General features: G+C 44.6%; 1 protein-coding gene across 1 annotated transcript in view; it reads left to right on the forward strand.

The window, feature by feature from the left end:
• LOC135535728 (unconventional myosin-XV-like) overlaps positions 1–15,564 on the forward strand; it is a 75,882-nt gene that overhangs the window by 6,555 nt on the left and 53,763 nt on the right. Inside the window, exons 3-4 of the mRNA XM_064962159.1 lie at positions 14,884–14,966; positions 15,059–15,122. Of these exons, the coding sequence (XP_064818231.1) occupies positions 14,884–14,966; positions 15,059–15,122 (147 nt within the window). The remainder of the gene's footprint in view (positions 1–14,883; positions 14,967–15,058; positions 15,123–15,564) is intronic.

Here is a 15,564-nt window from a genome sequence, read left to right on the forward strand (position 1 = left end):
AAGACATACAAGACCACTGATAATCTCCCTCGATCTGGGGCTCCACGCAAGATCTCACCCCGTGGGGTCAAAATGATCACAAGAACGGTGAGCAAAAATCCCAGAACCACACGGGGGGACCTAGTGAATGACCTGCAGAGAGCTGGGACCAAAGTAACAAAGCCTACCATCAGTAACACACTACGCCGCCAGGGACTCAAATCCTGCATTGCCAGACGTGTTGTCGTGGAAATTTCCTCTATTTACCAAATCATGAGCGCAAACCACACACAAGTCAGAGTTAGTTATCAAAGTCCATCTTTAATTACATGAGCTCTATAGAATTTTGACTTTCAACAGTTCAGTATCTCTAATGAAAAGTTGAGAGTCCATATCAACAGGCATATATCAAATCCATCCTATCTTGACAAGATCACAGAGACACACTGACTGGCACACAGACATTACCAAGAGCCAAGAGATACACGCTTGATGATCCCTTGACCTCTCCCCTCTCTGCGGCCCATGCAACCTAGTCTTGACATAGAACAGATACTGCAACCCTGCCACAGTATTATACAAAATTAACATTCTTGATGAGAAGTAACTTACAAACATACTGTATGATGAATATAAAACATCTTACCTATGTTACCCACCAATTCTGATTATTCCATTACAGTGTCCCCCTGCTTAAGCCAGTACATGTCCAGGCCTGTCTGAAGTTTGCTAGAGAGCATTTGGATGATCCAGAAGAAGATTGGGAGAATGTCATATGGTCAGATGAAACCAAAATATAACTTTTTGGTTAAAACTCAACTCGTCGGGTTTGGAGGACAAAGAATGCTGAGTTGCATCCAAAGAACACCATACCTACTGTGAAGCTGTCATGTCTTATTATGTCTGTTCCTGTCCTTTCTTTCACTCTGTCTCTCTCTGCTGGTCTTATTAGGTTACCTTCTCTTTCTCTCCTTCTCCAGCTGTTCCTCATCTCCCCTAACTAGCTCGTTCACCCTTTCCCCACCTGTTCCCTTTTTTCCCTCTGATTAGGTCTCTATTTCTCTCTCTGTTCCTGCTACTTTCGGTGTCAGATTCTCGTTTGTGTTTCTCATGCCAGAAGCAAGCTATCGTCTCGTTTGCTTCCTCCTAGTCCTATCCTGTCGGAGTCTGCCTGGCAGGTGCATCCTGTACACTTCTCACTATCTTTTGTTTGCACTGTGTCCAGTTCATCATATGCTACGTGTGATCAGGTACCACCGTTCCTCTGTGACCCGCACCGACCCAGAGCGACCTGCAGCCTGTCGCCGCTACCCAGCTATTCATCAGAGGGACTTTATGTTTCATTTGTCGCCCTCTCTGCGGGTAGTCTATTGTGCCATTGACAACGTCGGAAGAGGATCTATGCCATTCCTGTTTTTTCATTAAAAGAACTCTGTTTCTGTTAAACCGCTTTTGGGTCTTCACTCAAGTGCATAACAGAAGCATGGGGGTGGAAACATCATGCTTTGGGGCTGTTTTTCTGCAAAGGGACCAGGACGACTGATCCGTGTAATGGAACGAATGAATGGGGCCATGTATCGTGAGATTTTGAGTGAAACCTCCTTCCATCAGCAAGGGCATTGAAGATGAAACGTGGCTGGGTCTTTCAGCATGGCAATGATCCCAAACACACCGCCCGAGCAACGAAGGAGTGGCTTCGTAAGAAGCATTTCAAGGTCCTGGAGTGGCCTAGCCAGTCTCCAGATCTCAAACCCATAGAAAATCTTTGGAGGGAGTTGAAAGTCAGTGTTGCCCAGCAACAGCCCCAAAACATCACTGCTCTAGAGGAGATCTGCATGGAGGAATGGGCCAAAATACCAGCAACAGTGTGTGAAAACCTTGTGAAGACTTACAGAAAACGTTTGACCTCTGTCATTGCCTACAAAGGGTATATATTAAAGTATTGAGATAAACTTTTGTTATTGACCAAATCCTTATTTTCCACCATAATTTGCAAATAAATTCATTAAAAATCCTACAATGTGATTTTCTGGATTTTTTTTCTTCATTTTGTCTGTCATAGTTGAAGTGTACCTATGATGAAAATTACAGGCCTAATCTCATCTTTTTAAGTGGGAGAACTTGCACAATTGGTGGCTGACTAAATACTTTTTTGCCCCACTGTAACAGACTGGCCCTAGCCCCCCGACACATAAACTACTGCAGCATAAATACTGGAGGCTGAGACAGGAGTGGTCGGGAGACACTGTGGCCCCGTCCGACAATACCCCCGGACAGGGCCAAACAGGCAGGACATAACCCCACCCACTTTGCCAAAGCACAGCCCCCACACCACTAGAGGGATATCTTCAAACACCAACTTACCATCCTGAGACAAGGCAGTATAGCCCACAAAGATCTCCGCCACGGCACAACCCAAGGGACAACGCCAACCCAGACAGGAAGATCACATCAGTGACTCAACCCACTCAAGTGACGCACCCCTCCTAGGAACGGCATGAAAGAGCACCAGTAAGCCAGTGACTCAGCCCCTTTAATAGGGTTAGAGGCAGAGAATCCCAGTGGAAAGAGGGGAACCGGCCAGGCAGAGACAGCAAGGGCGGTTCGTTGCTCCAGAGCCTTTCCGTTCACCTTCACACTCCTGGGCCAGACTACACTCAATCATATGACCCACTGAAGAGATGAGTCTTCAGTAAAGACTTAAAGGTTGAGACCGAGTTTGCGTCTCTCACATGGGTAGGCAGACCATTCCATAAAAATGGATCTCTATAGGAGAAAGCCCTGCCTCCAGGTGTTTGCTTAGAAGTTCTAGGAACACTTAGGAGGCCTGCGTCTTGTGACCGTAGCATATGTGTAGGTATGTACGGCAAGACCAAATCGGAAAGATAGGTAGGAGCAAGCCCATGTAATGCTTTGTAGGTTAGCAGTAAAATCTTGAAATTAGCCCTTGCCTTAACAGGAAGCCAGTGTAGGGAGGCTAGCACTGGAGTAATATGATCAAATGTTTTGGTTCTAGTCAGGATTCTAGCAGCCGTATTTAACTAACTGAAGTTTATTTAGTGCTTTATCCGGGTAGCCGGAAAATAGAGCATTGCCGTTGTCTAACGTTGAAGTAACAAAAGCATGGATTCATTTTTCTGCATCATTTCTGGACAGAAAGTTTCTGATTTTTGCAATGTTACGTAGATGGAAAAAAGCTGTCCTTGAAACAGTCTTGATATGTTCGTCAAAAGAGAGATCAGGGTCCAGAGTAACGCCAAGGTCCTTCACAGTTTTATTTGAGACGACTGTACAACCATTAAGATTAATTGTCAGATTCAACAGAAGGTCTATTTGTTTCTTGGGACCTAGAACAAGCATCTCTATTTTGTCCAAGTTTAAAAGTAGAAAGTTTGCAGCCATCCACTTCCTTATGTCTGAAACATAGGCTTCTAGCGAGGGCAATTTTGGGGCTTCACCATGTTTCATTGAAATGTACAGCTGTGTGTCATCCGCATAGCAGTGAAAGTTAACATTATGTTTTCGAATGACATCCCCAAGAGGTAAAATATATAGTGAAAACAATAGTGGTCCTAAAAGGGAACCTTGAGGAACACCAAAATTTACAGTTGATTTGTCAGAGGACAAACCATCCACAGAGACAAACTGATATCTTTCTGACAGACAAGATCTAAACCAGTGCAGAACAGTGTAGACCAATTTGGGTTTCCAATCTCTTCAAAATAATGTGGTGATCGATGGTATCAAAAGCAGCACTAAGGTCTAGGAGCCTCAGTCTGAGGCCATTAAACGGTAATTTACTACATTTCCAAGTGCAGTCTAATTGCTATGATGTGGTCTAAAACCAGACTGAAGCATTTCATATACATTGTTTGTCTTCAGGAAGGCAGTGAGTTTTATTTCACCTTTATTTAACCAGGTAGGCTTGTTGAGAACAAGTTCTCATTTGCAACTGCGACCTGGCCAAGATAAAGCATAGCAGTGTGAACAGACAACACAGAGTTACACATTGAGTAAACAATGAACAAGTCAATAACACAGTAGAAAAAAAGGGTCTATATACATTGTGTGCAAAAAGGCATGAGGAGGTAGGCAAATAATTACAATTTTGCAGGTTAACACTGGAGTGATAAATGATCAGATGGTCATGTACAGGTAGAGATATTGGTGTGCAAAAGAGCAGAAAAGTAAATAAATAAAAACAGTATGGGGATGAGGTAGGTATAATTGGGTGGGCTATTTACCGATAAGACTATGTACAGCTGCAGCGATCGGTTAGCTGCTCTGATAGCAGATGTTTGAAGTTGGTGAGGGAGACAAAAGTCTCCAACTTCAGCAATTTCTGCAATTCGTTCCAGTCACAGGCAGCAGAAAACTGGAACGAAAAGGCGGCCAAATGAGGTGTTGGCTTGAGGGATGATCAGTGAGATACACCTGCTGGAGCGCGTGCTACGGGTGGGTGTTGCTATCGTGACCAGGGAACTGAGATAAGGCGGAGCTTTACCTAGCATGGACTTGTAGATGACCTGGAACCAGTGGGTCTGGCGACGAATATGGAGCGAGGGCCAGCCGACTAGAGCATACAAGTCGCAGTGGTGGGTGGTATAAGGTGCTTTAGTGACAAAACGGATGGCACTGTGATAAACTGCATCCAGTTTGCTGAGTAGAGTGTTGGAAGCTATTTTGTAGATGACGTCGCCAAAGTCGAGGATCGGTAGGATAGTCAGTTTTACTAGGTAAGTTTGGCGGCATGAGTGAAGGAGGCTTTGTTGCGGAATAGAAAGCCGATTCTGGATTTGATTTTCGATTGGAGATGTTTGATATGAGTCTGGAAGGAGAGTTTACAGTCAAGCCAGACACCTAGGTACTTATAGATGTCCACATATTCAAGGTCAGAACCATCCAGGGTGGTGATACTAGTCAGGCGTGCAGGTGCAGGCAGCGAACGGTTGAAAAGCATACATTTGGTTTTACTAGCGTTTAAGAGCAGTTGGAGGCCACGGAAGGAGTGTTGTATGGCATTGAAGCTTGTTTGGAGGTAAGATAGCACAGTGTCCAAGGACGGGCCGGAAGTATATAGAATGGTGTCGTCTGCATAGAGGTGGATCAGGGAATCGCCTGCAGCAAGAGCAACATCATTGATATATACAGAGAAAAGAGTCGGCCCGAGAATTGAAACCTGTGGCACCCCCATAGAGACTGCCAGAGGACCGGACAGCATGCCCTCCAATTTGACACACTGCACTCTGTCTGCAAAGTAGTTGGTGAACCAGGCAAGGCAATCATCAGAGAAACCAAGGCTACTGAGTCTGCCGATAAGAATATGGTGATTGACAGAGTCGAAAGCCTTGGCAAGGTCGATGAAGACGGCTGCACAGTACTGTCTTTTATTGATGGCCGTTATGATATGGTTTAGTACCTTGAGCGTGGCTGAGGTGCACCCGTGACCGGCTCGGAAACCCGATTGCACAGCGGAGAAGGTACGGTGTGATTCGAGATGGTTGGTGACCTGTTTGTTGACTTGGCTTTCGAAGACCTTAGATAGGAAGGGCAGGATGGATATAGGTCTGTAACAGTTTGGGTCCAGGGTGCTCCCCCTTTGAAGAGGGGGATGACTGCGGCAGCTTTCCAATCCTTGGGGATCTCAGACGATATGAAAGAGAGGTTGAACAGGCTGGTAATAGGGGTTGCAACAATGGCGGCGGATAGTTTCAGAAATAGAGGGTCCAGATTGTCAAGCCCAGCTGATTTGTACGGGTCAAGGTTTTGCAGCTCTTTCAGAACATCTGCTATCTGGATTTGGGTAAAGGAGAACCTGGAGAGGCTTGGGCGAGTAGCTGCGGGGGGGGGCGGATCTGTTGGCCGAGGTTGGAGTAGCCAGGCGGAAGGCATGGCCAGCCGTTGAGAAATGCTTGTTGAAGTTTTCGATAATCATGGATTTATCGGTGGTGACCGTGTTACCTAGCCTCAGTGCAGTGGGCAGCTGGGAGGAGGTGCTCTTGTTCTCCATGGACTTCACAGTGTCCCAGAACTTTTTGGAGTTGGAGCTACAGGATGCAAATTTCTACCTGAAGAAACTGGCCTTAGCTTTCCTGACTGACTGAGTGTATTGGTTCCTGACTTCCCTGAACAGTTGCATATCGCGGGGACTATTCGATGCTATTGCAGTCCGCCACAGGATGTTTTTGTGCTGGTCGAGGGCAGTCAGGTCTGGAGTGAACCAAGGGCTATATCTGTTCTTAGTTCTGCATTTTTTGAACGGAGCATGCTTATCTAAAATGGTGAGGAAGTTACTTTTAAAGAATAACCAGGCATCCTCAACTGACGGGATGAGGTCAATGTCCTTCCAGGATACCCGGGCCAGGTCGATTAGGAAGGCCTGCTCACAGAAGTGTTTTAGGGAGCGTTTGACAGTGATGAGGGGTGGTCGTTTGACTGCGGCTCCGTAGCGGATACAGGCATTGAGGCAGTGATCGCTGAGATCCTGGTTGAAGACGGCGGAGGTGTATTTGGAGGGCCAGTTGGTCAGGATGACGCCCTTGTTTAGAGATTTAGGGTTGTATCTGGTGGGTTCCTTGATGATTTGTGTGAGATTGATGGCATCTAGCTTAGGTTGTAGGACTGCCGGGGTGTTAAGCATATCCCAGTTTAGGTCACCTAACAGAACAAACTCTGAAGCTAGATGGGGGGCGATCAATTCACAAATGGTGTCCAGGGCACAGCTGGGAGCTGAGGGAGGTCGGTAGCAGGTGGCAACAGTGAGAGACTTATTTCTGGAGAGAGTAATTTTAAGATTAGTAGTTCGAACTGTTTGGGTATGGACCTGGAAAGTATGACATTACTTTGCAGGTTCTCTCTGCAGTAGACTGCAACTCCTCCCCCTTTGGCAGTTCTATCTTGATGAAAAATGTTATAGTTGGGTATGGAAATCTCTGAATTTTTGGTGGCCTTCCTGAGCCAGGATTCAGACACGGCAAGGACATCAGGGTTAGCAGAGTGTGCTAAAGAAGTGAGTAAAACAAACTTAGGGAGGAGGCTTCAGATGTTAACATGCATGAAACCAAGGCTTTTTCGATCACAGAAGTCAACAAATGAGGGTGCCTGGGGACATGCAGGGCCTGAGTTTACCTCCACAGAACAGAGGAGGAGTAGTATGAGGGTGCGGCTAAAGGCTATCAAAACTGGTCGCCTAGAGCGGTGGGGACAGAGAATAAAAGGGGCAGATTTCTGGGCATGGTAGAATATATTCAGGGCATAATGCGCAGACAGGGGAATGGTGGGGTGCGGGTACAGCGGAGGTAAGCCCAGGCACTGGGTGATGATGAGAGAGGTTGCATCTCTGGACATACTGGTTGTAATGAGTGAGGTCAACGCATAGGTGGGACAAAGGGGGTGCCAGGGGTAACTAGGGGCTCCATTGTAAACTAAAACAATGATAGCTAACCTGAACAACAGTATACAAGGCATATTGACATTTGAGAGAGACATATAGGGAAGCATACAGTAATCACAGGTGTTGAATTGGGAGAGCTAGCTAAAACAGTAGGTGAGACAACAACAGCTAATCAGCTAGCACAACAACAGCAGGTAAAATGGCGTTGACTAGGCAGGGAGGGTCGGATTAACTACACACAGAGACTGAGTGCGGCTGGGGTCGACAGATAAAACATAAACAAGCAGAATGGAGTACCGTGATTAATGGACAGTCCAGCATGCATCAGCTATGTAGCCAGGTGATTGGTGTCCAGGGGGCAGCGGTGGATGGGGCAGGGAAGCAGAAGGTGCAGAGGGTAAAGCCGCTAGCAGTGGCTAACCATGGCTAAATAGCTTGTAGCGAGTTAGCTTCTGGAGGTTCTTGAATGTGTTCTAAAAATTAAAAATAACAGCAGATTCCGTATCACATTGGGTGAGGCAGGTTACCGCGAGCTATAATCGAATTAAAATTCTAAAATGTTTGAGAGGAATGTTTGAGAGGAATGGGAGATTCGATATAGGCCGATAGTTTTTGATATTTTCTGGATCAAGGTTTGGCTTTTTCAAGAGAGGCTTTATTACTGCCACTTTTAGTGAGTTTGGTACACATCCGGTGGATAGAGAGCCGTTTATTATGTTCAACAGAGCCAAGCACAGGAAGCAGCTCTTTCAGTAGTTTAGTTGGAATAGGGTCCAGTATGCAGCTTGAAGGTTTAGAGGCCATGATTATTTTCATCATTGTGTCAAGAGATATAGTACTTGTACGTCTCTCTTGATCCTAGGTCCAGGCAGAGTTGTGCAGATTCAGGACAACTGAGCTTTGGAGAAATACGCAGATTTAAAGAAGAGTCTGTAATTTGCTTTCTAATGATCATGATCTTTTCCTCAAAGAAGTTCATTAATTTATTACTGCTAAAGTGAAAGCCATCCTCTCTTGGGGAATGCTGCTTTTTAGTTAGCTTTGCGACAGTATCAAAAATACATTTAGGATTGTTATTATTCTCCTCAAGGTTAAATGGAGTTCCTCAGTTAGGTGGTTAACTGATTTTTGTCCTCTTCTGTCCTTGGGGAAGGCAGAGGGAGTCTGGAAGGACATCAAGGAATCTTTGGGTTGTCTGAGAATTTATAGCACGGCTTTTGATGATCCTTGGTTGGGGTCTGAGCAGATTATTTGATGTGATTGCAAACGTAACAAAATGGTGGTCCGATAGTCCAGGATTATGAGGAAAACATTAAGATCCACAACGTTTATTCCATGGGACAAAACTAGGTCCAGAGTATGACTGTGACAGTGAGTAAGTCCAGAGACATGTTGGACAAAACCCACTGAGTCGATGATGGCTCCGAAAGCCTTTTGGAGTGGGTCTGTGGATTTTTTCCATGTGAATATTAAAGTCACCAAAGATTAGAATATTATCTGCTATGACTACAAGGTCCGATAGGAATTCAGGGAACTCAGTGAGGAACGATGTATATGGCCCAGGAGGCCTGTAAACAGTAGCTATAAATGTTTTTGATTTGGCTCCATAGATTTCATGGCTAGAAGCTCAAAAGACAAAACCTGTAACGCACTTCTATAAGTAGTGGGTGTGGAGTCAGGCACAGGAAGCAGAGAGTAAAGAACAATGTTTTATTCCGGGGCAGGAAAAATGGCCAAAACACCAGGCGCAATAACAAGACCGGCCCAAAACCAGGACCCAACCAGTCCGGAGAAAACAAAGGAAATTGCACAACCACAAACATAAACAGAGGAAAAATAAGCCTGCACAAAGAGCAGGTGGGCATTACCAGCATAAATAGCCCAACTAAAACCTAAACAAGAAACAGGTGTAACCAATAAGACAAAACCAACAGAAAAGGGAAAGGGGTTGGTGGCAGCTAGTAGACCGGTGACAACGAACACCGAGCGCCGCCCGAACAGTGAGAGGACAAAAAAAGATTTTTTTGTTGTTATAAATTGACATTTGCTATCGTAAATGTTAGCTACACCTCCGCCTTTGCGGGATGGGTAGGGGATATGGTCACTAGTGTGACACAGTTACACTCGCCAGTTTTGGCTTAAGCCAGCACCATCTTCAGAATGGCCTTAACGTCGGTAGCCCTGCCCCCTGGTAAACAGTGTATGATCGTTGGATGATTCGTTTTAAGTCTAATACTGTGTGTAATGGAGTCACCAGTGTCTAGGGTTTCAATTTGTCAGAGCGACTACCGCCCCGGTGGGAGGCTTTGGCATCTCAGACCCCGTTACGGGAGAAGTAGAGACAAGAGAAGGCTCGGCCTCTGACTCCGACTCGCTGCTTAATGGGGAAAACCGGTTGAAAGTTTCTGTCGGCTGAATGAGCGACATCGAAGCCATGAGAAAATTGTCTGGCTGCGGGGACCGTGCGAGGGGATTTATACTACTATCTGTACTTACTGGTGGCCCAGACGCTGTTTCATCCTTTCCTACACTTAAATGACCCTTGCCTAACTATTGCGTCTGAAGCTGGGCTTGTAGCACAGCTATCCTCGCCGTAAGGCGATCGTTCTCCTGTATATTATGAGTACAGCGACTGCAATTAGAAGGCATCATGTTGATGTTACTACTGAGCTTCGGCTGGTGGAGGTCCTGACGAACCACGTCCAGATAAAGCGTCCGGAGTGAAAAAGTTGAATGAAAAAAGTTGAGTGAGGGAAAAACTACAAATATAAACGGTAATTAAAAAGTAAAAACCGTAAAGTTGTCAGGTAGCAAAATAGGTTGGCAACAAAATGCACAGCAATACATCAAATCAATTAAAATGTATTTGTCACATACACATGGTTAGCAGATGTTAATGCGAGTGTAGCGAAATGCTTGTGCTTCTAGTTCCGACAATGCAGTAATAACCAACAAGTAATCTAACTAACAATTCCAAAACTACTACCTTATACACACAAGTGTAAAGGGATTAAGAATATGTACATAAAGATATATGAATGAGTGATGGTACAGAGCGGCATAGGCAAGATGCAGTAGATCGTATCGAGTACAGTATGTACATATGAGATGAGTAATGTAGGGTATGTAAACATTATATTAAGTAGCATTGTTTAAAGTGGCTAGTGATGTATTTTACATCAATTTCCATCAATTCCCATTATTAAAGTGGCTGGAGTTGAGTCAGTGTGTTGGCAGCAGCCACTCAATGTTAGTGGTGGCTGTTTAACAGTCTGATGGCCTTGAGATAGAAGCTGTTTCTCAGTCTCTCGGTCTCAGCTTTGATGCACCTGTACTGACCTCGCCTTCTGGATGATAGCGGGGTGAACAGGCAGTGGCTCGGGTGGTTGATGTCCTTGATGATCTTTATGGCCTTCCTGTAACATCGGGTGGTGTAGGTGTCCTGGAGGGCAGGTAGTTTGCCCCCGGTGATGCGTTGTGCAGACCTCATTACCCTCTGGAGAGCCTTCCGGTTCTGGGCGGAGCAGTTGCCGTACCAGGCGGTGATACAGCCCGCCAGGATGCTCTCGATTGTGCATTTGTAGAAGTTTGTGAGTGCTTTTGGTGACAGGCCGAATTTCTTCAGCCTCCTGAGGTTGAAGAGGCGCTGCTGGGCCTTCTTCACGACGCTGTCTGTGTGGATGGACCAACTCAGTTTGTCCGTGATGTGTACGCCGAGGAACTTAAAACTTACTACACTCTCCACTACTGTCCCGTCCATGTGGATAGGGGGGTGCTCCCTCTGCTGTTTCCTGAAGTCCACAATCATCTCCTTAGTTTTGTTGACGTTGAGTGTGAGGTTATTTTCATGACACCACACTCCGAGGGCCCTCACCTCCTCCCTGTAGGCAGTTTCGTCGTTGTTGGTAATCAAGCCTAGCACTGTTGTGTTGTCCACAAACTTGATGATTGAGTTGGAGGCGTGCGTGGCCACGCAGTCGTGGGTGAACAGGGAGTACAGGAGAGGGCTCAGAACGCACCCTTGTGGGGCCCCAGTGTTGAGGATCAGCGGGGTGGAGATGTTGTTACCTACCCACACCACCTGGGGGCGGCCTGTCAGGAAGTCCAGTACCCAGTTGCACAGGGCGGGGTCGAGACCCAGGGTCTCAAGCTTGATGACGATTTTGGAGGGTACTATGGTGTTAAATGCTTAGCTGTAGTCGATGAACAGCATTCTCACATAGGTATTCCTCTTTTCCAGATGGGTTAGGGCAGTGTGCAGTGTGGTTGAGATTGCATTGTCTGTGGACCTATTTGGACGGTAAGCAAATTGGAGTGGGTCTAGGGTGTCAGGTAGGGTGGAGGTGATATGGTCCTTGACTAGTCTCTCAAAACACTTCATGATGACGGAAGTGAGTGCTACGGGGCGGTAGTCGTTTAGCTCAGTTACCTTAGCTTTCTTGGGAACAGGGACAATGGTGGCCCTCTTGAAGCATGTGGGAACAGCAGACTGGGATAAGGATTGATTGAATATGTCCGTAAACACACCAGCCAGCTGGTCTGCGCATGCTCTGAGGGCGCGGCTGGGGATGCCGTCTGGGCCTGCAGCCTTGCGAGGGTTAACACGTTTAAATGTTTTCCTCACGTCGGCTGCAGTGAAGGAGAGTCCGCAGGTTTTGTTTGCAGGCCGGGTCAGTGGCACTGTATTGTCCTCAAAGCGGGCAAAAAAGTTATTTAGTCTGCCTGGGAGCAAGACAACCTGGTCCGTGACGGGGCTGGTTTTCTTTTTGTAATCCGTGATTGACTGTAGACCCTGCCACATACCTCTTGTGTCTGAGCCGTTGAATTGTAACTCTACTTTGTCTCTATACTGATGCTTAGCTTGTTTGATTGCCTTGCGGAGGGAATAGCTACACTGTTTGTATTCGGTCATGTTTCCGGTCACCTTGCACTGGTTAAAAGCAGTGGTTTGAGCTTTCAGTAAACAAATCTGCAAGTTGTGACCTGAAATTATGAAACAAAACACACTCTATCATTCACAAGCGCATACCATTGGTAGTACTGGTATGATAATGTACTACTGGTACGATAAGGTACCATTGGTAGTACTGGTATGATAAGGTACCACCGGTAACCTGGGGACGATAAGGCAATACTGGTATGCTAAGGTAATACTGGTACGATAATGTAATACTGGTAATACTGGTACGATAAGGTAATACTGGTACGATAAGGCAATACTGGTACGATAAGGTAATACTGGTACGATAGGGTAATACTGGTATGATAAGGCAATACTGGTAATACTGGTATGATAAAGTAATACTGGCACAATAAGGTAATACTGGTACGATAGGGTAATACTGGTACGATAAGGCAATACTGGTAATACTGGTACGATAGGGTAATACTGGTAATACTGGTACGATAGGGTAATACTGGTACGATAGGGTAATACTGGTATGATAAGGCAATACTGGTAATACTGGTACGATAAGGTAATACTGGTACGATAGGGTAATACTGGTAATACTGGCACGATAAGGTAATACTGGTAATACTGGTACGATAAGGTAATACTGGTACGATAAGGTAATACCGGAATGATAAGGTAATACTGGTACGATAAGGTAATACTGGTAATACTGGCACGATAAGGTAATACTGTTACGATAAAGTAATACTGGTACGATAAGGTAATACTGGTACGATAAGGTAATACTGGTACGATAAGGTAATACTGGTACTATAAGGTAATACTGGTACGATAAGGTAATACTGGTATGATAAGGTAATACTGGTAATACTGGTACGATAAGGTAATACTGGTACGATAAGGTAATACTGGTACGATAAGGCAATACTGGTACGATAAGGTAATACTGGTACGATAAGGTAATACTGGTACGATAAGGTAATACTGGTACGATAAAGTAATACTGGCACAATAAAGTAATACTGGTACGATAAGGTAATACTGGTACGATAAAGTAATACTGGCACAATAAAGTAATACTGGTACGATAAGGCAATACTGGTACGATAAGGTAATACTGGCACGATAAGGTAATACTGGTACGATAAAGTAATACTGGCACAATAAAGTAATACTGGTACGATAAGGCAATACTGGTACGATAAGGTAATACTGGCACGATAAGGTAATACTGGTACGATAAGGTAATACTGGTACGATAAAGTAATACTGGCACAATAAGGTAATACTGGTACGATAAGGTAATACTGGTACGATAAGGCAATACTGGTAATACTGGTATGATAAAGTAATACCGGTACGATAAGGTAATACCGGTATGATAAGGTAATACTGGTAATACTGGCACGATAAGGCAATATTGGTAATACTGGTACGATAAGGAAACACAGGTAATACTGGTACGATAAGGTAATACTGGTAATACTGGCACGATAAGGTAATACTGGTACAATAAAGTAATACTGGTACGATAAGGTAATACTGGTAATACTGGTAATACTGGTACGATAAGGTAATACTGGTAATACTGGTACGATAAGGTAATACTGGTAATACTGGTAATACTGGTACGATAAGGTACTACTGGTACGATAAGGTAATACTGGTACGATAAGGTAATACTGGTATGATAAGGTATAAGGTAATACTGGTAATAAGGTAATACTGGTATGATAAGGTAATACTGGTAATACTGGTACGATAAGGTAATACTGGTATGATAAGGTAATACTGGTATGATAAGGTAATACTGGTAATACTGGCACGATAAGGTAATACTGGTATGATAAGGTAATACTGGTAATACGATAAGGTAATACTGGTAATACTGGTACGATAAGGTAATACTGGTAATACCGGAATGATAAGGTAATAATACTGGTAATGGTAATACGATAAGGTAATACTGGTAATACTGGTACGATAAGGTAATACTGGTAATACTGGTACGATAAGGTAATACTGGTAATACTGGTACGATAAGGTAATACTGGTACGATAAGGTAATACTGGTACGATAAGGTAATACTGGTACGATAAGGTAATACTGGTACGATAAGGTAATACTGGTAATACTGGTACGATAAGGTAATACCGGAATGATAAGTTAATACTGGTAATACTGGTACGATAAGGTAATACTGGTAATACTGGTACGATAAGGTAATACTGGTAATACTGGTACGATAAGGTAATACTGGTACGATAAGGTAATACTGGTAATACTGGTACGATAAGGTAATACTGGTACAATAAGGTAATACTGGTACGATAAGGTAATACTGGTAATACTGGTACGATAAGGTAATACTGGTAATACTGGTACGATAAGGTAATACTGGTATGATAAGGTAATACTGGTAATACTGGTACGATAAGTTAATACTGGTATGATAAGGTACTACTGGTAATACTGGTACGATAAGGTAATAGTGGTAATACTGGCATGATCAGGTTATACCGGAATGATAAGTGGTACTGGATGCGATGTCTTGTGAATGTCGGTAGATGAACTCAACGGTGTGTCTGTGTGTAGATGTACTCCATCCGCAGCCTGCCCAGCATGGTGTACCGGGAGCAGCCAGAGGAAGACGGAGTAGAGGACATGACGCAGCTGGAGTGAGAACACAACACAACACAACAGCCTTATTTAAAGGATGTGGAAGCTGCTATTTCAGCTGGTCTGTGTGCTTCTGTGTCTGTTGTTCCAGGGAGCTGTCTGAGGGATCTGTGCTGCTCAACCTGAAGAAGAGGTTTGAGAGAGAGATCATCTATGTGAGTTTACTAACAACACACTGGACACTGTACACTTATTACCTGATAAATTAATAACATTCACACATGTCCCTCTATCCCCTGTACAGACGTATAGCTAGGATCCTGGTGTGTGTTATGAGTGGTGTGTGTGTGTGTGTGTGTGTGTGTGTGTGTTATTAGTGGTGTGTGTGTGTGTGTGTGTTATGAGTGGTGTGTGTGTGTGTGTGTTATTAGTGGTGTGTGTGTGTGTGTGTGTTATTAGTGGTGTGTGTGTGTGTGTGTGTGTGTGTGTTATGAGTGGTGTGTGTGTGTGTGTTATGAGTGGTGTGTGTGTGTGTGTGTGTGTGTGTGTGTGTGTTATGAGTGGTGTGTGTGTGTGTGTGTGTTATTAGTGGTGTGTGTGTGTGTGTGTGTGTGTGTGTGTGTGTGTGTGTGTGTGTGTGTGTGTGTACAGGGGTGG

Source organism: Oncorhynchus masou, unplaced genomic scaffold (genome assembly GCF_036934945.1).
Source record: "Oncorhynchus masou masou isolate Uvic2021 unplaced genomic scaffold, UVic_Omas_1.1 unplaced_scaffold_506, whole genome shotgun sequence".
Taxonomy (NCBI): domain Eukaryota; kingdom Metazoa; phylum Chordata; class Actinopteri; order Salmoniformes; family Salmonidae; genus Oncorhynchus; species Oncorhynchus masou.